Source organism: Thermobia domestica, chromosome 8 (genome assembly GCF_964235325.1).
Source record: "Thermobia domestica chromosome 8, izTheDome1.hap1.1, whole genome shotgun sequence".
Taxonomy (NCBI): domain Eukaryota; kingdom Metazoa; phylum Arthropoda; class Insecta; order Zygentoma; family Lepismatidae; genus Thermobia; species Thermobia domestica.
The window spans coordinates 135,663,307-135,689,185 of NC_137461.1; the positions used below are offsets into that span (position 1 = coordinate 135,663,307).

Here is a 25,879-nt window from a genome sequence, read left to right on the forward strand (position 1 = left end):
TATCCTTGTTTTACTTTACCTACTTATTGTGTATTTTATGTTATTAACGAAAAGTAGAGTATTATCTGTTAGTCTGTGTTGTTTGAACCTTCTTTTATTTCTATGCATTCACGTGCATTCTTGGAGGGAGAGGAGATAAAGCTGTCTTGAACTTCATCGACTACACAGTACACACCGTTATTATTGTTTAAAACAAACTGAAAGTAGAGGTAGTGTGTGTGCCACGCGGAATTCGGTAGGTCGAGCATATTGCCACGAACTCCCGCGGCCCATCCTAAGTCCTGCATTTCTTCAGTCTCACCAGGTGAATGCTGGAATGGCACCTTTTATAAGGACAACGCAGCTGTTTTCCACATCCTTGTTTTTCCCCTATTTCGGTCTGAGCCTTAGCTAACTAAAGAGTATAAAAATTGAAATTTAATTATTGTCAAAAAATGTCTACATTGCCCAGTTCTCATTTTCATTGTCCGCCCACCCAGCAACTAGGTCCACCTCTTTCCGCCCACCCCATCAAGCGTTCCTGGCGCCGTCCCTGTGGCTGTGATATCATCACTCAATAGTTCTCAAAGTGGGGTTCGCAACATTGGCGAGTCCTGCGGACATTCAACCCGTGAAACTTATTCTCAGGTTCCCTGACATTCTACTCTCGAAACATGTTAAGACTAAGTTTGAACAAGTTTTCCAATGTTCATCTGTCAATTTCTTACCAGCATAAGAATTGCTATAGGCTTGGCGAAAATTTCTCTGAATAATACTGGTTCTCTTCTGAAATGCAAATACTTAAAGAAAGATATACTGTGACTTTGAAGATGACCGTGAAATTACTGATCTATGGAAAGGTCAGGCGCATAGCTAATAAATTTGAGAAAAAGAAAACGGTATTTTAATTTATGAAGTCTTATTTAGTGCTAGATTACATGTTAGTTATTTCATATTTTTAAGACTACTAACTTACGTACAACAAAAACATTCCGTCAATTGTTACATATTTTACTACATTCTCGCTAGAACAATAATGAACAAATTCTCAATTATTTGCTTTCCGAAGAAGCACCCTAGCTTGGTCTAGTGGCCAGTATGCTTGTCTTCGGTGCACGTGGTCACGGGCACGATTCGAGGGGGGGAAGGGGGGGGGACAATTGAACGAAAACCGTGGTTCGGATTCCACTCTAATCAATAGATCCATGTCTCCTTTAGCCACCACCCCGGTATAACCGGGGCACGATAAACTCAAACAAACCAAAAAAAAACTTTTTTCAAAGAAGAGTAATTAGTTTCACATCATCATGATTTTGTTAAAGTGTATAATTTCTAAACAGAATAGTCATTTTAAAAAAGTACTGTGATCTTCAAATAACAAGATATTCCATGTTTTATGTAGCTTGGTACTGATTTAATTTTTGATTCTTTCCAGACTTTCTCTCAACGATATTTATGATATTTTGATGGAAGATTTTGACAATGAGAACACGCAGTGCAGTGTAGCTATCTCACCACCTGCAAAGGATCCTGGAGGTGATACAGAATGAAGATTCAGATAAAACTGATATTGAGAATGAAGAATTACCCGAACATCTACCAAAGCGTGTTCTAGAAACAGAAGTAATGGAAAAACAACAAAAGAGTGACTGTCGCCAGTAACAAAATAAAGACAAATCCATTTGCTTCAAATGGAGCAGAAAGGATAAGAAAATAGAAATACCTGTTCCACGGCAAGTAGCAATATATATAATAAACATAAGGGAGGAGTGGATTGCAGTGACCAATATCAGGCATGGTATAGAGTTCGATCAAAGAAATGGTGATGGCAGTTTTTTGCATGGCGCGTTACCATCTCAGCTGTCAATGCTGTAGGAGAGAAAACATTCCACTTCTCGATTTTGTTATGGAAATAGCCCAGCAATTTGTTTTGTAATATGGAACGCCAAGAACAATCTGAGACCCCTGGGATCGGCTGAGAAAGTACACAGTTTTATGAAATATGATGGTCTTCATCATTGGATTATCAAATCCAATCTGAAAAATTCGAGATGCAAAGTTTGTTGTGGACGACCAATTTATAAGTGTTAAAAATGTGTTATTGGTCTCCACCCTGAGTACTTCAAGAGCAACCATATTGTGGTGAAGTGTACACAAGAATTCAAGATGTGTGAACTTAAATGGAAGGAAGCAAATAATGTGTAAAAAATTTAATAAATAAATAAATAATAATAATAATAATATTTTACTTTCAAAAGCATTCTACAGGGCGGAAAAATAACTACAAAACCGTGACGGTTCAAGTAAAAATAATAATAATAATAATAATGTTCATATATTTGTCGTGTGGCACGAAATCCTGCCAGACCTATTTAGTGTATTTTAGGCATCGGTGAGAAAAAGAACCACACAGACATTATTATAGACAAGGATGGGACAACGCTAAAAGAAGAGGAGCGAATAATAAGAAGATGGAAGGAATATATTGAAGAACTCTACAAAGGAGACAGAGAGAACGAAGAAGAGATAGAAAAGAAAAAGACGTCGATGAAAATGAATTAGAACCATCAATTTTCAGGGTGTCTACTAAAATTCCAAAATGAAATTTCGTGACTTTTTCGTGACCTTTTCTTTACTAAATCATAAAATTTCATAACATTTTCAAGAGCGAATTTGGGTGCGAATTAGGCCGATTTTCATCCATGCGTTACAAACGTACTTTGCTTGCGATTTGGTAGCGTCTAAAGTCGACCATAGACATTTTTGGTGGTGAATTTTGATGTTTTATAGAATACAATTTTCCAATCTCTACTTACATTTGCACAGATAAAACATCGTGATCCAAAAGCTAAATTTCGTGACTTTTTCGTGACTTTCATGACCGTTTTCTAATTTCGTGACTTTTTCGTGACATTCGTGACCGATAGACACCCTGATTTTACAGTGCGAATTTGACAATGCTTTGGAGAAAATGCAACTTGGTCAAGCCCCAGGAATAGATCAAATACCAAAGGAACTGATTAAGAATCTTGAAATAGCAACAAAGAAGAAACTATTTAATCTTATTAATGAAATGTACATTTCGGGAAAAATACCAAGAAACTTCGACAAAAGCATATTGGTGTCCATCCCTAATGGAAAAGGCGCACGGAAATGCGAAGAACACAGAACGTTAAGTTTGCTTTCCCATGCATCAAAAATACTGTGCAAAATTATCGCACAAAGAATAGAAGGAAAAATCGAAGAACGGCTATCCAAGGACCAGTTTGGATTCAGGAGGAAAAGCGGAACAAGGAAAGCAATACTGAGTCTGCAGTTGATCATGGAATAGCATATCAGAATAAACAAACCAATTGTGATAGCATTTGTTGATATAGAGAAAGCTTTTGACAATATAGATTGGAATATTATATTCAGAGCATTGAAGAATTTGAAAGTGGATTACAGAAACAGAAGAATAATATACCAACTTTATAGGAACCAGACAGCTGTTATAGGAAGAAATCAGAAGGAAGCAAGAATAAGTAAAGGAGTGAGGCAAGGATGTGGACTTGCACCTCTTCTGTTCAATGTCTATATAGAAGAGGCTATGAAAGAATTCTTTGATAAAAATAAAAAAGGCGTAAAAGTAAATGGCCAGGTTTTCAGCACAATAAGGTTTGCTGATGTAGTCGGGAAGCAGAATCTAGAAAAGTCTTCAAAATAAGGAGTTAGATCAACCCGAGAGTAAAAGCAACCGGTGGTCCTAAATCATCAAGTCCACTATCCTGATCATTTCTAGACCGCCGGTCACTTGATACGAGCGGAAAGTCCCTCCCGTACACCCCCTTCTCCTCTACTGAAGCTAAAATGTTAGCGTTTCTAATAAAAAGCCATATCTCCGAAACTAATCAAGATATTAATGAATTTCTTTTTCCGGTTTTATCTCTAAGGTGTGCTTTACGATTTGTCTATTCATGCTTTGGATAGATCCAACGGTTTTTCGGAAAATTTAACATAAACATTAAAAACTGACATATTTTGTTCTTAATTTTATCTTTTTTGCTCTGTATCTCCCAAATGAGTTGAGATATAGTAAAAACATCCCTAATTAAATTTGTAGAGTATTAAATTATCTTTCCAATAGTACCAATATTGTTAGGTTTACTTCCAGAAATAGCTGTACAGCGAGATAAGTTTGAAGGCAAGTGCGCTTTGATCGGAATTCTGATACTCCGAATGGCACCACTGAATTTCAGCTCACGTCTGTCAATAAAGATTTTGTTTCCGAGATAAAAACTTATTTTTTTTTTTTTTTTTTTTTTTTTTTTTTTTTTTTTTTCAATATTTGAAGAACGGTTCTCACCCTTTTCCCTTGAGCTCTCCTGCACTGTCTTGATCGATTCAGGATCTCCGGTCACTGGATACGACCGTGCGTTAAGCATCACAAAATTTTGAGATAAGTAGAGATATCTTTTATAGTGATAAAATCCATTTACAGTTGATATTCAGGATGATTTCTATTTTTCAACTCTATTTGTGTGCGGTATTTTCGCCAGTCGTTGAAAATAGTTCCTTGTTTCTTTAACTAAAATGTTTATCTTATAATGCAGGCATCAGAGCGTCAATGGCATTGAAAATAGCTATTTGAAGACCAAATGAAGCACAAAAGAAGACTTCGTAAACTAAATAAAATAAAAAAGGAGACTTTGCAGACCAACTCGCCTCTGATGAGGAACTTCACAAATCAACTTTCAGTCATACGTCAGAAAATGTAACATTTTTTATAGTGATTTACTCCTATCAAGATGCCGGTTAAGATTAGAAATAAAAAATATATTTATCTATTTTCCAATCTTCACAAATGATTAAAAGACATTTTTAATTTTCGAACATATATAAAGAAAGCTGAGGGACAACTCAACTGTAAAGTCTTCAGCAGAACAAAGCTTTTATTTCTGGTCCTGGATGGGAATATTCGGTAAATCTTGCTGTCTTTCTTGTGAATCCAATCATTCCTGAACTTACACTTCCCCATGGTATTTTACACTGTTTACTTCCCGACACATGAATTATTATAGTATCTATTGGCATCCGTTCCTGGAATTTTTCTAACGTAACAGCACAATTCATCACAAAAACACGGGTTAGACTTCAATAAGCACTAAAATATAAAATCTGGACTGAATATCGTAGGATTCAACTTCATGCAGGTTAAATGTACATGTATGATTTTTTTTATTTTATTTTTTTTTTATTTTTTTTATTTTTATACGTTAGATAATATGCAAGAAAGGTATATCATAAGATGGTAACAGAACGTACAAAATATGCCAACAAAAGGACTGTTTTAGAATGTTCCTACTTGCTACAACTCCATTGAAGTAATACAAGAACTAGAAATGCCCTAACAGGGAAATCTTGATGTTATCGAACTCGCATACATCAATAGATCCGCCATTTTAAGTGTGGCAAAATGCTAATGGTTTCGTAAGCCCCCTTACTAATCTTTTAGAATACACTGTTCAATTGTTTAAAAACATGCGAAAATTATACGTTTAAAACATTCAACGGCACTTGTAACAAAATATGATAAAAGTGAAGTGATTTCCTCACTTCTGTTACCCTATAATAGTCAATGTCATCATATGGATGTTGTTATTTAGTAACATTGAAGTAATATATACATGTACAATCAGGGACAAAAAAATCGAGCACTCCCCGTATAACATATACGAGGAGTGTCCGACGTTTTTGTCCCTGACTGTACTTATATTTGACATTCGTGTATCATTGTATAGTCACGGAGACTCAATAGGTGTCTTCATTTGTTTACTCATGAAGATCGGATATATGGATTTTATTTGCTCGTACACATCAGTTAATTGAAACTTACGGAATACATCACCTTAGAGAAGAAATTCTCAAATCGAAGGCTACAATGAGACTACACTCGAATTTACACTGCGACATAGCGAAAGGTATATCTAGTTCTTATATTACCTCAATTTACAACTAATTAAATTAGGATTCCCAGTTATTTTGCAAGTACGAATTCCCTTAGTTTTCCAGATCATGATTTATAAATTTCCGATTCTACATATAATTTAAAAAGGCATCTATATTTTCCTCTTGCTACGGGTTGATTCTGCATGAACATTTCGACGCATGAGAACCAGAGGAACGTAACTCCATTTTCGTAGGTTTACAGGTGAGAGGACAAAAATATTATTTTCTTAGAAAGATGTGTTTTTAATAAGATGGTAATTGAGCTACATTACAACAGATGATCGACAAGGAGAACAGATAGCGTTACGTTTCATTTACACCAAGTGAGGCTTTCAAAATTGTGTCCAAACATGAAAACGAAAACCCTATTTTTGGAGTTACGTTCCTCTGGTTCTCATGCGACGATTTATATAGTCGCTAAGCCGTAACATTATTTTTAAGTCGGAATGTTAAACAAACAAAGTCTTCTGTAGCGAAATAAAGGTTTAGAAACTGGATTTGAGAAGTATAAATCCATATTTAAAATTCTTTTAGTTTTCCAGGTTTTTAAAGGTTTCTATGGCTATGATCAAATTCTATGACTTTGAATTTCCTCACTTTCCGGTTTACCAGGTCGATGGGAACCCTGTTTAATAAAGAGAGGTGGTAACCTGTTCCCTTGTAGTTAACAAAAAAGGTAACAACACAGAAGGGTCACCCTGGCAACCTCCTTCTAGGGAGACAGAAATCCCTCCAACCTCCCACACAAACACACACACTATATTTATTGCCTTGCATTTATGTCATTTTCTATTCATCATCATTATTATTTTCTTTTATTTAATTACTGACGTTTTCCAGTACATTGGCCACAATCCAAACAATATGACTAAGTAAGGATAAAAAAAAAAAAAAAAAAAAAAAAAAAGACTAAGTAGACTAATGTTTCAAAAATAGAGACTGATAGACACTTCGGCCAAAAAAAGATACTTTTAGATGAAAACGAGACTCGCTCCGATGCCTGTATAATGAAAAAGCAGAAAATATATGCAAGAACATATGTAAAGATGTCTTAAGTGAGGGCAAACACAATTACCCCCTGAAGGGTATTTCTAAAATCAAGAATGGGCCTGTATTTTCTCAATTGTCACTTTAAAAAATGTTTTTGCAGAAGCCTCAATAACTCTATTTGTATGTAATTTATGAGAATATTACATCGAACTTCATTAAATATTTACTAATTACTGGAAACAAGCAGAACTATAATAATATTCAACATTATCATATCAAATCTGCGCAAAATATTTGCAAAATTACATATTTCTTTAGTATTTTGAATCCTCATCAGATGAATCATTTTCTGTTAAGTAAATAAGTGTTCATAAGTAAGTTATAACGCTTGTTACCATTACAGCTACAGGTTCTAATGCACTCCACTAAAGCCCGCGCACACTTGCAATTGTCCCACGTATGTTTACATGTACAAGAATTTAACTCTGGGCAACTTTTAGGCATAGATTCCTGAGTGCTCCTCGTAGTTCGCCAACCAAAATGTTCGGCTTGAAGGAAGTCAATATTCGAGTCACTGGCGTGTCGTCAAATGCATGTTTGAAGATGTGCTCGCTTGATGTTGAGCGTGGAAGAAGGTCTGCTTGTTTTGTGACCGACCACATCAGCACAGACAGCACTGATCGAAGATTTTTGTGAATCGGTGTAGAGCGCTTTCGTCTCACCTACCTACGTTGCCAGATCCTAATTTCGTTAGCAAGTATGATTTTTTTTTAAATATACATTCTATGCTTTCTTTTTTCCAGTTTCTGCGAACTGACTGGTGGTGATTTGGTTGATATTTTAGTAAAATGTGTGCTGAACTTTCTAAACAGGGCGTGCTCACGAATTGATGGTTTATTCGACCATTTCAGTCCATGTTCTATTAAAGGAGGGACAAGATTTAGGCGAACAGCAAGCACTTACTGACTGATTCGGAGAAGTATTGAAGGTCGAGATTGTCCGCTTCCTCAGCAGTGGAAATGTTTTATTGATTTGACTGAAAACAAATCTGACCTTGCAGCATTTCTTTCTTTAGGTCTGATTAGGTTCTATAGGTAACGACGAACAGAACAGTTAGTTATGACATCAGGATGATTTACAGATTTATTTCACGTGGAGTCATCACAAGAAGACCTACCATTTCGAAAATTTAATCATGAACAGGCTGATACGAGGATAGTACTTCACGCATACCATACTTCAGGAAACGGTTATACGCAACTGCTCATTGACTGCAAAGACATCAATGTTCTTACTCCCTTTATACATTTTTAAAACAATTAAGGTAGAAGAAATATGGATGTCTACTAGAGCAGCAATAAAATTACAATTTATTCGAATCCACACAATTGTGAATGAGCTCAACGATGAAATATGACATTCCTTGCAAGCATTCCATGTACTTACTGAAAGCAACACCACCAGTCAGTTCGCAGGAATTGGAAAAATGAAAGCATGGAATGTATGTTTTTAAAAAATCATACTTGCTAAGTAACATCGGATCTGGTAATGTAGGTAGGTGAGACGAAAGCGCGTGCAGAAGAATTTGTGGTGAATCTCTACACCGACTCACAATAATTATCGATCAATGCTGTCTGTGTTGAAATGGTCGGTCACAAAAACTTACACCAACGAAGGATGCTCTAATGCTCCACATCAAGTGAGCACACCTTAGTAAGTATTTAATGAAGTTCGATGTAATATTCTCATAAATTACATACAAACATAGTTATTGAGGTTTCTGCAAAAACATTTTTAAAGTGACCATTGAGGAAATACAGGCCCATTCTTGATTTTAGAAATACCCTTCAGGTGTACAACGATGTTATCAATCACCCTATATATCACCTGTAAATGGTGTTTGCCCTCACTTAAGACATCTTTACATATATTATTGCATTATTTATATTTTATGCTTTCTCGTTATGGTAAGATAAACATTTTACTTAAAGAAATAAGGAATTATTTTCAACAATTGGTGGAAATACCGCACACAAATAGAACTGAACAAGAATTTTAGGAATGATACAAAAATGCATCAAAAAATTGCTATCTTGGCCATATTAGTTTTAGGATCAGCGGCCAGAAAAGTCTGGAACGACCCCTAAATCGAGTTTTCATATTTTTTACGGAATAAGCACATCATTTTGAGTTAAGTGATAGTTTGGGTTTGGCTACATTATACGTACCGGTATGTAGTTCTTCAGATATAAGGCGTACAACAAAATGTTTGATTAAATAAATATATTGAATTTTGTGGATAAGGGGCTACAAAATTTTTGAACGGCAGCTAAATCGAGTTTTCATATTTTTTTCACGGAATAAACACATCATACTGAGTAAATTGTTAGTTTTTCTATGTAGTTCTCAAAATATGGGGCGTACAAGAAAGTGTTTGATTGAATGATATATATTTAATTTTGTGGATCAGGGGCCACGAAATTTTTGAACGGCCCCTAAATCGAGTTTTCGTATTTTTTACGAAATAAGTGCGTCATACTGATTTAAGTGATAATTTGGGTTTGGCTACACTATATGTAGTTCTCGAGATATAAGGCTTACAAGATAATTTTTGCCTGAAATAGATTGGATCTTTTGATCCAAAAATAGGAATCAACGTGAATATCAACTGTAAATGGAATTTATCACTATAAAAGACATCTCTACTTATTTCAAAATTTTGTGATCCTCAACGCACGGTCGTATCAAGTGACCGGAGATCTAAAAATGATCATGAAGTGCAAGAGAGTTCAAAGGAGGGGCGAGAATTGTTCTTCAAATATTGGGAAAAAAATTAGCTTTTACCTCGGAAACAAAAACTTTATTGACAGACGTGAGCTGAAATTCAATGGTGTCGTTCGGAGTATCAGCATTCGATTCAAAGCGCACTTGCCTTCAAACTTATCTCGCTGTACAGCTAGTTCTGGAAGTAAACCTAACAATATTGGTACTATTGGAAAGATAATTTAATACTCTACAAATTTAATTAGGGATTTTTTTACTATATCTCAACTCATTGGGGAGATACAGAGTAAAAAAGAAAATATTAAGGACAAAATATGACAGTTTTCAATGTTTATATTAAATTTTCCAAAAAACAGTTGGGTCTATCCAAAGCATGAATAGACAAGATCGTAAAGCACACCTTAGAGATAAAACCGGAAAAAGAAATTCATTAATATCTTGATTAGTTTCGGAGATATGACCTTTTATTAGAAACGCTAATTTTTTTAGCTTCAGTAGAAGGGGGAGGAGGTGTACGGGGGGACCTTCCGCTCGTATCAAGTGACCGGCGGTCTAGAAATGATCAGAATAGTGGGCTTGATGATTTAGGACCACCGGTTGCTTTTACTCTCTCGGATTGTAACGAAACCTAATAACCACGTGTTCTACCTCCGGACTAATGACATAGCATTGATAGCGGAGAACGAAAATGACTTGCAGGAAGCACTTTCCAACTTGAACGATCAACTGAAAAAAGCATGCAAAATGAAGATAAATAAGAAGAAAACCAAAGTGATAATATGGATGCACGAGAGCAGGACAGGAAAAGGCAATCGTATGGCTAGATGGACAGAAAATCGAAGAAGTTAAGACGTCCCCCTATTTAAAAAGTCAAATAACCTCGGATGGAAGAAGTGAAAAAGACGTAAGTTCCAGAATAGCGCAGGCTAAACAAGCATGCAATAAGAAAAGAGAACTACTAACATCAAGAAATGTGTCGTTGGAGGTTTGTAAACGATTTATTAAAGCCCTGGTAAGGAGCGTCGCGATATACGGATCAGAGACCTGGACATTGAGAAAAGCTGAAATATCCAAGCTGGAAGCATTTGAAATGTGGTGTTGGCGCAGAATGCTGCGCATATCATGGACCGAAAGGAAAAGGAATGAAGACGTACTAAGGGAAGCTAACGAAGGACGACAGATCATGAACATAATAGGAAAAAGAAGAAACAGTATGCTTGGCCATCTTACTCGGCACTCCGATTGGATCACCGTGCTGATAGAAGAAAAGGAAGAAGGAAAAACAGGAAGAGAAAGACCAAGGACAGAATATCTAGACGCAGTTACGAAGAAAAGGCCTTATCAAAGTATAAACAGCTCTCCCAAGCGAGAGAAAAGTTTTAAAATTTTCATGTTGCCTACCAACCTATGGTTAAGGTGAACAAGAAGAGAAGATAGTGTAAAAATCGCTTTTAATATGATCAGTGTAGCATAAAATCAAAGGAATAAAGTAAATTTCTACAAAACATTAGCTTTTATTGTTTCAGCATTAATGGGTTAAATATACGAGGCCTGCCGGAAAAGTATCCGATCACGGTCCCGGAAAATCAATACTCACCTAGCATTTTCGTCGTCCTAATCCCCTTTAAACTAGTTCTCTCCCGCTTTCACACATCGAGTTTGGTGGTCTTTCAATGCTCGAAAGAGGCATAAAACTCCTCATTGAGAAGCGCTACAACAGCAGTCGTCGCGTTGCACTAGACCTCTCGAGTGAGCAAATGGGTCTCTATCTGGTACCTTTTAATTCTCGCGAACAGACAAAATTCCCCGAGGCTATACCCGGAAAGTTGGGAGCTTGACGAAACATCGAAATCGTGTGCTGTGCTAAAAAGGACAACCACATGAGCTGCATGGATGGAATTATTATCCTGGTGCAGTCGTCGGAGCTTTGAAGTAGACAGGTCTCGTCATTTCGGACAAAGAGCGTCATGTAAATGACGGACAATGTCTAAAGAGAAGTTCTTTGTACGTGTACGTTCTTCCTCTATGTATTCATGACACAGCCACAGTAACCAAAGAATACAATCAACATTGGTTTGATTTTGTTAGGCACCTACCGATCTTCTCTGCGACATCGCGAGTTTTGACAGGCCTTGGCGAGGTCAGATGTATCCACGGAGTTCTCGCGTTCCATCCGTATACCCATTCCTTAACTTTTAGCCGACTCAATGCCGCAGAAGAGCAACTAATATAAACCACTCCTCCACAACAGCAGATACAAATGAAAGTAGAGGTCTCTTTGTTTTATTTTAGCTTATACAACAATTTGTGAGATGATTACAGTGTGTTACATCAATGGTAAAGAAAAGTATTATTATTATTTAGTTTAGTAGGTTACAGTTCTCTTGCAAAGAAAGTTGGCTGTATGCTTTGAAGTACACTGAATCGCTGTATACTTTGAGAAGTACACTGAATAAAATAAAAAATAGTAGGAGCACAATAATGAGAGCATAATACATGTTTTTAGTTTTATCGATTTTAATCGACAACCGATTAATAAACGGAGACTAATCACAATTTATAAACAATGAGCACACAAATAATAAAACAGAAATAAACATCTTTTGCATAACAGTCTGTTGATTATCGATTACTGACAATAGGTAATCGATACGTTATCAGTCTGACGATGTGTGAATCAAAACATTCACAATCTACTCACATTGCTGAATAGTTCCAACAACAAAGAATGTGTAATAATAACTACGCACATTTGTAGTTACTAGAAGTGGCTAGCTTTACCAATTTTGTTGTATCATAAGGGAATATAAAATGGGGCATACCTTTTTCCATTCGTTTCTTAATAAGGGATTCCAAATTTTGAACCTGCTGGTTTCCTGGTTCTATTTGCAGAAAAGCTCGTGCAAACTTCAAAGCCTTTGTATATTCCTAAAACAAGAAATATGAATCAAAGAACTAGCTTAAAACGAACGAACATTATTAATTAATGAGTCATTATACAAATGAAGCTTGCGTAAAATAATGATAGCACATCTCAAAGGCTGCAAATTTCAACTCTGGGACATCATATACACATACAAAAAGAAACACACAAAAAGTAAGTATGGACATGGACACGATTTACAACTATTTCTGTTCTTCCTAATTACCCAGGTAATGAAGATTTATTTTATTTTTATTTTTTTATTTATGTATACTTAGGGTACATATTGATTGATTGATTGGGAAGCGAGTTATGGGGACGGCATCAGAGTGGTTGTGTGTCCCGGTTACGACTGACACGGCTACTCGACATATATATTGAATAAATGAATAAATTTCTTACCTTTATAATCTATTTCAATGAACTGTTATTAAATAATTTCAACATACTCCGTTGTTTTCTCCATTAATCCATAAATTAGTTCTATTCATGTATTGAATAGGTATCCTTCTACAGCATCCATACGTGAATGACCAGATAAAAACTCGACTAATTGGTCTAATTTGACAATCCACCTACGTATGTAATTATGTCATTATTCATGCCAGCGAGGAAGAAGTAACCTTAGATTACCTACCCACGGCAGGTTATCAAATATCGAAATAACTAGTTTACTACGGAGCGATCTGTTCGAAAACTATTAAATTATTTTACAAAATTTCGAAACCTTTCCGAACGAAGACAGAACTATATGTTTAAGAACAGAAAGTAACTACGAACCAAATCGGGACGCTTCTTTTTTAGAAAAAGGGACATTTTATCACCGACCCGAAGCTCATTTTTTCGAATTTAAAAGGAAATTGGAAAAGACAGTGTTGATTTCAAACTTTATTAACCGAGCCTCGTATATAGAGGAACAATCTCGAAGTCTTCTTTATCAGTTTGGTATTTTGTACATTTGTGTTGGTGAGCCTCACTTCGATTCTACGGCCATATATGGTCGAGAAGCAGGGCCTTTGTTCACGTGATAGTAACATGCTTGGAGACTGTTTTCTTATCCCTAACTTTCGGGACATTCGCATTTCCACCTACGCACTGTGGTAATTGAGTGCTGATTGGTTAATGACTCTGCTCCTGAAGAAAAACCAGCAACATGTAAACTATGTTTCGGCAAGGGAAACTCCAGTCGTGCCAGCGTCTACGAGGACGCACGCACTCAGTGAGTCCGCCACCCTTGAGTGTAAGCCGGGTGTGCTATTTAAGTTAATTCGCGCACTTGTATTATCGAAAGTTGGCTCCCCTCACTCTTTCTGGGTCGAGCATTAAAAGTAACTTTATAATTATATCGGAGTGAGCCGTAGTCAAATGCTATATTATTAGTGTAATGAAGCTCTTAGTTTTGTGAAACAAATGACTCGCAGGTCGTTGAATCATAAAAGAATTACGTCAGTGTGGATAATCGTTGAGTGCTACCAATAGGAAATTACAGCAGGTTCTTGGAATTAACCAACACCCTCCTAAAACTACTCTGGCTCCAGTACAGGAATTTTTCTATGGACCTCTTTACATACAGTTTGAACTCGACGCCAGGACCCGAGTGGTATCAGCAGCGAACCAACTGACCGGTCGAAGACGGATTGTGAGTAAGTGAAACCTTAATTTATTAATTGAGCCACCTAGCCACCTTTTCATTAAAAAAATAAATAAATAAATAAATAAATAAAAAATAAAACAAGAGGTTAACACATTTATAAAAGATAGTCAGTAAAAGTTGTATGCTCAGTTGTAATCTTTTAATGTCCTCTTAATTTGTGTAAATCATATTCAGTATCATTATATTGTTTGCACAGTTTAATCAGGTTTTTTGTGATTTGTATCGTAGGATAACTTTTATTCGTTAATGTCTGTGCTTCAGTTAATCATCTACACATATTTCTATTTTTTTACGGTACCTATGTTTTATCTACCGTTCTTTCCTAGCTTCGGTTTACGATAAAATGTAGGTGCGGATGGAATTGTGATTTTGCCGTAGTAAAGCTGGGATGAATGTATTAAATGAGTGACAGAGACAGAGACAGAGACAGAGAGAGAGAGAGAGAGAGAGAAAGAGAGGGATGTGTAGACACGAGGAAAGTCAAAAACTAATTTGAGCGTTATGCTTATATTTACTAAATTTTAACAACAACAAAAACACGATTTCAATTTCATGTCCCGTTTGCACTTTTCTCGAGTCACAAGGCGACTTTCTGAAGGGAGAGAGAGAGAGAGAGAGAGAGAAATGACAATCCCGTCCCGTTAAAAACGAAACATTTGGTCACTCTACCGTAAAATATTCAGACTGGGTGCAAGCCACGGCATGTAAACTGGACTCGCATTACATTCGTGCTTGGCTGGCATTTCGCAGGACATAATCCAGCATATGTTTCCAAATTAGCTATGAATTACTGAAGAAGACGTCATAGTATGCTTAAATGATTTAACATAAAAGAAATAAAGTCTTTGAACCCGATACTAGTCAAATGAAAGTATTTAAACTTTTTTTTTTTGGCTGATTTGAAGTTTGTCTCTTTATAGCATTGGATATATAAGAGACTTGAAGCTAAAACTTAATTTTGCGACCAAATCACATGAGCTCCGTTTGGGAATCAATCCTCCGCAGAAGGGGCCTATGCTAACCATACATCCATGAGTACTTCTTTAGCAAACGTAAGATCATTATATATTAAATTATAATTATTTTTACATATAGAAGATTGTTATTATTATTATTATTATTTACACAAGAGCAACACACATTACTTAAAATATGTGTGCATGTATACGAGAACTGATTTACCACTCCAGATACTAATCCGCCAGGGCAAAAACTGGAAAACTTTTAAAGTAGCTATTGCGATTAATAATGTAACTAATAGTAATATTATGTACACTTATAAGATAATTCTGCCTAACTTCTCTGATAAATAATGAAAAACGCAATTTAGTAGACATCTAAAGCTTTCAGTGGGTATAATAAACCATAAAATAAATATACATCTTAAAGAAAAGAATTGGCAACATTATTCTGGGATAAAAATGGAGTCGTACTCATAGACTACCTGCCCAAGGGTCAGACTTTGCTGCAGAGTATCATTCTGCATTACTTACAAAACTGAAAGTGCAATGTCACGAAAAAAGAAATATATTCTTTCAGGACAATGTTGTCCATCAAGCACGGCCTAACATAACTAACATTGCATGATCTATGGTTTCAATGTCCTATAGCATCCTCCTTATTCCCCAGATCTAAATCCATCAGACTACTACTTATTCCCATACTCAAGCAACATTTGAAAGGATGCTATTTTGGATCTGATAAGGAGGTGATTAGCAGTCCAGAAAATATATATATATATATATATATATATATATATGTATGTATGTGAGAATAAATTCATATGAATATCCCAGTTACGATAAAAAGGCTAGGATATGTAATACCATGATAATGTATATTTCTCGAAACTATATTTGCACGCCTACATTTTTCGAAGATCCTTAAAATAGGAAGTTTGGCAACAGTGCATTCGACGGAGGGAGATTCGTAGTAGTGAAGCATTCCCAACACACTTCGCTGTTTGAAATATTCAACTCTTATTTTGCTATTTAATGCAATGTTCCTTGCAGAACAAAACAGTACCTTAGCAAATGCAGAAATCTTTCTTATAGTTAAAGAAGATACGCATATTTTTTTGAATAAAAAATAAATGCGTGTTAAGTTTATTCTTTGTGTTGGGATTTAAAATATTTGAATCTGGTTATTTATTTTTTTCATTTTCTGGTGTTCTTGGCTTACAGTTTCAGGTTTTGATTCCTTTCCTTCTTTCTTCAGAAGTCATGGTTTAGAAAGTCGACACCTGATTACTGTTTGTATCTGACGATTTCCTAAATCCCAAGGAAACAAATAAACTACGCGCTTTTTCTTTTTTTTTTTTTTCTTTCTTTAAATGTACATAGATGATACTAAATTATAGTTTAGAACGATAGTAAAAGTGTATTGTTCATTTTTTTATTAAAATATTAAATTGTGTCAATCTATCTGAGGAAAAAAAAGAAAAGAAATATCCTGAGAACAGTGTAAAATAACTCCTTAATTTTCTAACTTTAAAGACCTCCAATAAGTGTGACTTAAATACCTGTTCATCCTATGCTTAACATTAAATATGTGATTAATTAAAGCTTTGTTTCATTCGAGTTCAATACCTCGTGCAACAGTAAGGCTATATGAGAGGTGATTAACGTGGGATCTGAACCACATAAGCTCTCACCGACAATCAGACCCGAGTCTCCCGCGCCACAGATGCGTGCGCTAACCATATGGCCATGAGGGAGCTCTTAACTTTTTAACTGATACTTAAACTATACCTGATAATTCTGTTGAAAGAAATATGATCATTACATCATTTCAAGAACAAATTTTGCTGACACTATTAATCTGGATACTAAAGCACTTCTGTTGGTGAACATTAATATTTATACAAACCATTCGTTGATACTAGAAGGCATCCATTCATCCATCGATTTGTCCTTTCCTTGCCTCTTGAATGACAATTTTTTTCTTGGAATATTTTTAGAATGTGGTAATATTTTTGGGTGTTAAAAGAAAGAGAGATGAAAGAAACAATTATTGCTCTATAAAAATGGGTTTTTTTAAAAGCCCAAAACTTCCAAGGGAAAAGTTACATTCCAAGCCCTTGTATTTCTATGCCGTACACAGACACATTACATGAATTCAATCCTAGATTTTTACGAAAGTTTATTTTTATTAATTAATGTACTAACTTACTTTTAACCTAGCATTTCCAATGGCTAAGTAGTACAAATAATCTCTTTTTCCTTCTGCATCTTCACTTTGGAATAATTCTTCCAATAAGATTATTCCTTTCCTAATATCCGCAGGATACCGACTACGCACTAAACACCATGCATACTCGAATTGCGCCTTTGGTGTGACACTTCCTTTGTATAGCTGCTCATGATATATCTGTTCAAATTTCTGAAAAAAGAAAATACAATATAATACATATGTTTATACGTAACAAATTATTAGTGCGCATTTCAAAATATAATAATATCACATGAGGGGATTTCCACTAACAACAACTATTAGAGCTCCCTCGTGGCTATGTGAACAGCGTACGTGCTTTGGAGGAGACATTTCCCGGTGAGACTCAAATAGCTCGGTTTCCATGTTAAGATGTACGTCCACGTCTCACATATTCTAACCGTTGAGACAGACGGTAAACTATAACAAACAACTAATTAACAACAACAATTTTTCCAACTTGAACAGTAGATACCTTTCACGAAGTATGAGGAGTTAATAACACGCACTTATTTCTTTATTTTTGAGTTTTACATCCCACAGTTGCGCCCTTTAGGAGAGACGATGAGGAATGATTATCACTAAGGCCCGGATTTGTATGTAAAAACATATTTTTCCAAACACGTACAAGCAAAAAACATAGTTTATTATCCCAATTAAGAGTCTGCAAGTGTAAATTACAAATTTTATTTCACATAAAAATACATATTATCTGAAAAAACTTATGTAAACAAATATTTTGGATATTTTGGTAATAAATACATATTTTTAATAATTTTCCGTTATTTTATTGTAAATTTCACAACGAATTTTTCTTAAATTTCTCTCGAAATAAATTAATAACGGGAAAAGAATAGGCTACATACAGGGGTTGGACAAAAAAATCTAAAACGTTTTCAAAAGTGTGAAAATCGTACCCAGTATGGGGTGGGGCCTCCTTTTGCGTCCAAAACAGCTTGGATCCGATGTGGAATGGACGTATATAGCTCCTAAATCGTGGTGTGTGGAATTTTGTACCATTGTTCCTCCAAAACATGCTCCAGTTCCTTCAGGGATGCTGGTGGAGGGTAATGAGACCGAACACGCCTTTCTACCTCAGACCAACATGGCTCAATGATGTTCAGATCTGGTGATTGTGGGACCCAGGGAAGGTGTGATAGCTCCTGATCATGCTCCAAAAACCATGATTTCACCGTTGTTGCAGCATGACACGGTGCCAAATCATCTTGGTAGATGCCATCACCATCAGGGAACAATATTTGGGCCATGGGTAGAACCTGGTCCCCCAAAATGGCCTCATACGCCTTAGCATTCATCATTCCATGCAGGGCTATGATGGGACCTGCAGAAAACCACGATATCACTATCCATACTGTAACAGAATCAACCCCATGCTTTACAGTTGGGAGCAGACAGTCTGTATCATAGGCCTGCGACGGTGTTTTCCATACGTAAACACGACCGGTTGTTGGAAACACCGGCAAGGTGAAGGTCGATTCATCGGACCACATTACGTATTTCCACTGCTCATGAATCCACGCCTTGTGGTCCTTGCACCACTGGATACGCCTCTTCGTATTTACTGCTGTAACCAGGGGGTTGACGATAGCGGCTCTGCCATGAATGTTCATTCTATGAAGTTCCCGTCTCACTGTTTTCCATGAAACCTGGTTCTGTAGGCTGGAATTGAGTTCAGACGTAATTTTCATTGCAGTGGTCTTCTTTTAGCTGCTACAATCCGTTTTAATGCCCTCCGCTCCCTATCTGACAGGAATGTTTTTCGACCACTGCTGTGCTTTGCAGACATCGTTGACCCATGAATTGTGTATGCCCTCGTGACATTGGACACAGTGCCTTTCGATACCCCCACAATGTTCGCCAGTTGCCACTGAAGTTCCAACCAGACGGGCACCAACGATCATGACTCTTTGGAAGTCTGCCAGGTCGCCCATTTTACCGCACCACTTTCACACCACGACACTCACAGGTGAACTGGTTACTGCTGACTTAAGAGGAAGGTCCACATAACACAACTGAAAACAAAAAATGATTGGCAACCGCAATACGTGTTGTACAGTGGAGGGCCAAACTTACGTGTCCTGTATGAAGTGTTTTTAAATTTTTTAGTCTACCCCCTGTAAATCTATCCATGGTATTTATAAGCAATTTACCACCTGTAGAAACAGCGTCGTCATAAATTCTGCTTATCAATGCTGGGCTAACTTGTGGCAAACAAAGAGCTTCTAAAGGAGCTCTTTGTATTAAAGTGAATAAGTTAGTGTCAAATGGGGGAAAAAATCGTAAAATCGCCAACTAGAATTGAACCTTTCAAAGAAACAAGTTTGGTCTTTCACTTCCTCCAATACCCGTAACCACGCGATGTGGTACCTGGCTTAATGTAGTACTATGTTACGTGGAGAACTTTGAAGCATTTGTATCTGTAGTAACGAAACTAAACCCAGACGATGTTTTATACATTGTAATTGTTCAAAATTCAGTAAGTGACAGAGGCTTGAAACGTGACTTGGCTTTCATATCTTTCAATTTCGATTTCTTGACTCACTTATAAAGAAACTAGAAACTGCGGGAGATTTATTGGGTACTTCGGTTAAACAAGTACAGGAAGTACAGTGCATTGAAAGAATGCTCAATGTTCTTTCTGCTTCGAAAGCTGAAGTCGTAAGAAAAAAAAAAAAAAAAAAAAAAATACGGATTTGTTTGAGAAAAACATTGGTTATAAAACCCTATGTAGAATTTCTGAAGTATTGGAAGGCCAAAACACAAGTGAAATTGATGGTGTGAATATTAGTAATATGTCACTTTTAAAATACGCGAGGTTAATGTTATAATGTACCTAGAACGTCCCTTTTCTCAATTGAAGGCATTATTCCGTGACAATAGGCATGGCTTTGCGATGGACAATTTGGAGAAGATGTTAGTTATTTACTGTAATGCCTGTAGAATTTCGACATCTGATGAAAAGAAGCTATTTGTGAGCACCATTGTTTATTTTTCATACGTTGGATATTTTCCCATACTTTTCCTTGTTATTTTTTGTTAAATATTTTTTAATTTTTAGCACACAAAAATCTGGGCCCTAATAATCACGAAATGAATGATGGAAGGACAATATAAATAATAACCTATACCCTAAACGGAATTCGAGCTCGAGACAGACATGGTGATGGGCAGCCTCATGTCTTAAACCGATCGACCAAACGATGGTTTTACTAACAAGCATATCAATTAATTTTACGTTTTTTGACTTATGAGCAATTTGCTCTTCGTATATTAAACCTGGGTTCGATTTATTTACTTTCTTAAAAGAATTGAGTTGGGATGTGTTTTATTAGCCAAGTATTACTTAACTTACCAACTTTACTAGCGACTGCCAGAGAATGTACAAACTACTCTCGGTCTGTTCTCAACCTTCAATAGATTGATATGCTTCTGGATACATGAACATGCGCTACAGTAACAACAAAGGTTCAAACACATACATACTTCAACAACCTTATCTTGTCGTACCTTCTACACCAACCATTTTCTCAAGCTACATCCCTTTACATATTAGTCTCCATCACATAAAGAGAACCACAACTGGTACAATTCATCTCCAGACAGGTAGAGGGGTGGGTAACACTATATGAGAGAATCTGAGAAACACATATTTTCTTTTAATTTATAAATTAAAAAAATGTGTACCCAGCACATCAAAATTGACCATGTGCAAGCCAATGATGAACGTCATATTAAAAAAAAAAAAAAAAAAAAAAAAAACTTTAAGCTAATAGATGAATATTTTGTTTAAAAGTGTAGTTATTACTACATAGCATAAACAAGTAAATCTAGATATGTGTTCAAAACCAATCATTGTACAACAATTACAAAGCAAGTATTTTTGAGTTTCTTTTCTGAAAAATTCTGAAAACATTACAAGAGTTGTAGATCAAAAGTGCTACACATCCTGTAAACAAGAACATAACATTTTGCCTCTGGATTTTGTAACCAAGTTTTGAAAATGTGCAAACACATCTCCTGTACTAAAAATGAAGCAACATGTGCCCAACATTAGGTCAACCACTGTGATTTCGCTGAGGATTGGTCTCTTATTCTACCAGAACTACAGGGCAGAATAGCGAAATATTAATTTTTACAGCGAAGACCTTCTGCAACAATGAGACAAAAGTTTCCTAACTGTAAGTAATAATGACAGGATACGATTCTTCTCACTGCTTGTTGTTATTTCAGAAGACCAAAGAAAACCTTGGTGTTAAACCAACCACTACTAGCACAATCTCAAATCGGGCTTCCGCTTTCAACTCTATAAACTTTCAAAATTAGCATCTCCCTCAGAATATATTTGTAGTACAAGTGGACATGGAAAAGGACCATGTGATGGGGTCAAGGGTCTAGTGAAACATTATGTCATCATACACACACCTCGACGCCTGTAATGTACACCATTCAGTACAATTAAGTGTATATTTTTTATGAACAAAAGCACTAGAATATTTTCAGTTTTTAATGCAAGTTAAAAATTTTACTTGCTGTTTTCCAATTCCAGTGTAGTGTTATCACTGCTATTCGGTTTTCGTAATTACCCTATTCCATTTTGTCTATAGGCTTACATATAGAAGTATATCCCTTTCTACTGAAGCACTCACAATAAGTCATCGTACATTCACAGCTAGCTTTATTTATTTTGCGGACAGCATTGTAGTCTCTAGACCTTTGTGGGCAGTATTATAGCTAAACTACGTATAATACTAAAAAATTTATTCATTCCAATTTGATTTACGTAATTTTCTTTCCATAGCACTAAACTTCGAAAATGATTCTTTTAAACTTCGTTCCGCAATTCAGAGGCAAAGTGGCGTGTGCTTCTTTTTAAAATATAAAGTACTCTTTGATACATACAGTAAAACCTGTGAACTTGGCCACCTGCTTATCTTGGCCTGGTTCGTGTTGAACCTGCATTTTCCCATAAGATATTCGTTACTTATTACTCTGTAAGTTGGCCACCTGTCTATCTTGGAAGTTGGCCACATTGAAGCAATGTTTACCTATGATGATAATGATAAATTTACCTGCGAATCTTGGCCACGCAAAATACCGTTTTGTTATTTTTCTTATTCCCATATGAGAGGCAGATGTTCTGTATTTGTGACTGGCCACAAAGAAACATGGATTTGCACGATTTGTCCTTGGAGGTCAATGGCCAGAACACTACCCTCATAAAGGATTGGTGAAGGAAGATGTGAATATGAAAAAGCACGTACAGGAATTCAGAAAATGGTTATATCTATTTATTTACCCTGTCTGTTTTGGAAAAACAATTAGTTATATCAGCTCCTTTCATCAGTGGGGAGCTTTAGTAATTCCGGAAAATTCTCAAGGTTAAAGTTAACCATGTAAATTGTCAAGTATTGGCACCTGACGGCTTGTGGAAAGGTAGCGGAAGTTTGGAGATATGAATTCCCATAAGATTTTCTTAAAACATATTTTGCTCCGAGGAAACACTTGTAGCTCATTAACAAGAAGTAGTTAACTACAAAATTAGAACGTGTATATGTGCTAAGAAGAATAAAGGAAGTTCGTTTAGAATGAATTATGATGAATAAATTTGTATAATAACTGATTTGCTATTTTTTTGAAAGGTATCTATAGAAAATATTTGTCACTGTCGAAAACAAAGACATATAAATTGCACATAAATTGTTCAATTTATAATTTTGCTTTTCTTGTTTTCAATCTGAAATGAAATCTTTACGTCCCACGTTTATGCCGGGGAGGAAATGAAATGAAATCTTTGAGTTTTACGCCCCACGGTTATGCCGGTTAGGCTAAAGGAGACGGTGATTATGAGAAATGAATGAAATGGTGGAATGAAGAAAGTGGGAGGAAACGGGAGAACCCCGAGAAAACCCACACACACGGTGTTTGTCCACCACAAAGTTCACTTGGCGGGGGCTGGGAGTTTATGCCGGGAAGGCTAAAGGGGACGGCGATAATGAGAAATGAGTAAAATGGTGGAATGAAGAAAGTGGGAGAAAACGGGAGAACCCCGAGGAAACCCACGCACACAGTATCTGTCCACCACAAAGTTCACTTGACGAGAGCTGGGATCGAACCAGAGACCCCATGCACCAGAAGTGAACGTTCTACCACTGAACCACTGCGGCCCCTGTTTTCAATCTAAATAATTCAGTAACGGTATGCTACAATATCAATTTCAATAAACTGCGTGAATATGTTACTATTATATGGTTGTGTTATTGCGCTTTCAATCCGAATAACTAAGAGTACCAGATTAGTTTTCAGGAAGATAAAGGTACATATATTAAACATACTGTAGTACTTTTTTCTAGTACGTACATTGTTATAATTACTCTATATACATGATTTAAAAGTAGCTATGCTGCCACTGCTTATTAAAATTTTACAATTAAGTAATACTAGAAATCCTATCTAAAAATTACACCAATCACACATTTTCTGTAAGTTGGCCACCTGTCTAAGTTGGTCACTTTTCAATGGAACCGATGGTGGCCAACATAGACAGGTTTCACTGTACTTTTGTAATATTTTCCATTTTTCAAGATTTGTGTTTCTGGGCAAAAATTAAAAAAAAAAAAAAAAAATGCTTTGTAATTGCTGTACAAAAATTTGTTTTGAGCACGTCTAAATGTACTTCTTTCTAAATAAATAAATAAATAAAAAGATTCAGCATCTGAGAAACGTTTTGCGATATTTACAATTTTTTAAAACTATGACGTTCAACAACGGTCACCACACTGACTTGCTGTCTTCGATACATAAAAAAAAAAAAAAAAAAAAAAACTGTTTTTTTCTTAGATTTCCTTACAGTTTCACATGTTCAAATATCAGGAAAATCAGCTGACTTCTATTTTTATTGCCTGTCTGGGGATGGATTCGGCCACCTAAATATTGAACACCATTTCAACGAACTTAGCCAGTTATGGCTCATTTCAGACATTTAACCTAACACACACTATAAACATTACATGGTAACACTATTTACTTGTTCTTGCACACCTCAGCCTAAGTAACACCTTGTCCGATACTTCTCGATAATATCTAACCTTAACTGATAAAACCTTTAGTGTTTTGGAAGTGTAATTGGAAGTATTTAATTTTTACTTAGAGGAAATTGTGAAGCGTCTATAGGAGCACATGAACTGGATGGAATTTTTTAAATGAAAATAGCAAAGAAGAAATCTTGAAAATTTAAATAAAGTACTAATAGTGACACCGAAAACTTATTCTCGTATTAGAAACTCGAAGTTATTAGTGCCAGTGACCCGAAAAACAAGGTTACGAAAGCAGGAAAGGGAAACTGAAAATAAAGAGTAGTGTACTTAATAACAAATAAACATGTAGATTATTTACGTAGAGTCAGGTACGGCTAATTTGAGCAAAAAAAAAAAAAAAAAAAAACATACACACTTCTGCCATGCCTAATGTATTATTAATGCTAGGAAGACAATATGAGTGATTCCATTTCAAATCGTCCAGGGTGGTCCACACGACTGTCTCCGATTTAGCTTATTTTTTAAAATAAGAAACTACATACAAAATTATTAGACCCATATTTTTTCTTTTTGCTGAAAAAAAATTTTCTTCGATATACAGCCTTCCAAAATGGTCGCCCTCCTCTCGGATTGCTCGAAAAACTGAAAAACATGTCAAATTAAAAGCTCTATTGCAGAGAAACGAATGTACTTGGTAACATAATCGCAATAGTAGGAAGAGTATAAAGTTGTATGTTTCGTTGGAGGGCCAAAATTCGTCTATTGGTCCAATAGGAATCGCGCAATTCACTCGCAATGTTGCCAACTTTGGTGAAATTTTTGCTAACTTCAAACATTTTTTTTTCTGTCCTCACGAGCAATATCAACCATCTGCTTCTAGCATCGAAATCCATAAGGTCTCTTGAATATGTAAAGGACTTACGTTTCTGATTATTACATCCCACGTTACAGCATGATGAAAAGCTGAAAATTCCATTAAGACGCCATGTTTGGACGCCATTTTCTCAAAAAAAAAAACCTTTTAAAAATCTGAATATTTTACATGTATTGGAGAAGTACCTAAGTATTTAATATCCGTTAACCGTTCATGCGGCTGCAGCCTCTAACATTCGTAATTAATTATTGAAATTTCGATTTTTGTACTTGAAATGTAAATATTTCCTATGGGCATTTAGGTCCTATACACAAGGCGATTTGAAAGGGAGAATGAAAATTTTGGGAGATGAATCCTGACATCAAATCCAGTAGAAAAGTTCCTATAAACATGAGTCGAATTCTGCTTCGTTTTCGAGTTAC

General features: G+C 35.9%; 1 protein-coding gene across 1 annotated transcript in view; it reads right to left on the reverse strand.

Annotated features, from left to right (window-relative positions):
- Window positions 1-25,879, reverse strand: part of Fis1 (Mitochondrial fission 1 protein) — a 58,626-nt gene that overhangs the window by 6,784 nt on the left and 25,963 nt on the right. Inside the window, exons 2-3 of the mRNA XM_081769016.1 lie at window positions 17,490-17,699; window positions 12,564-12,669 (exon numbers count right to left, since the gene is read on the reverse strand). Coding sequence (XP_081625142.1) covers window positions 12,564-12,669; window positions 17,490-17,699 — 316 coding nt within the window. The remainder of the gene's footprint in view (window positions 1-12,563; window positions 12,670-17,489; window positions 17,700-25,879) is intronic.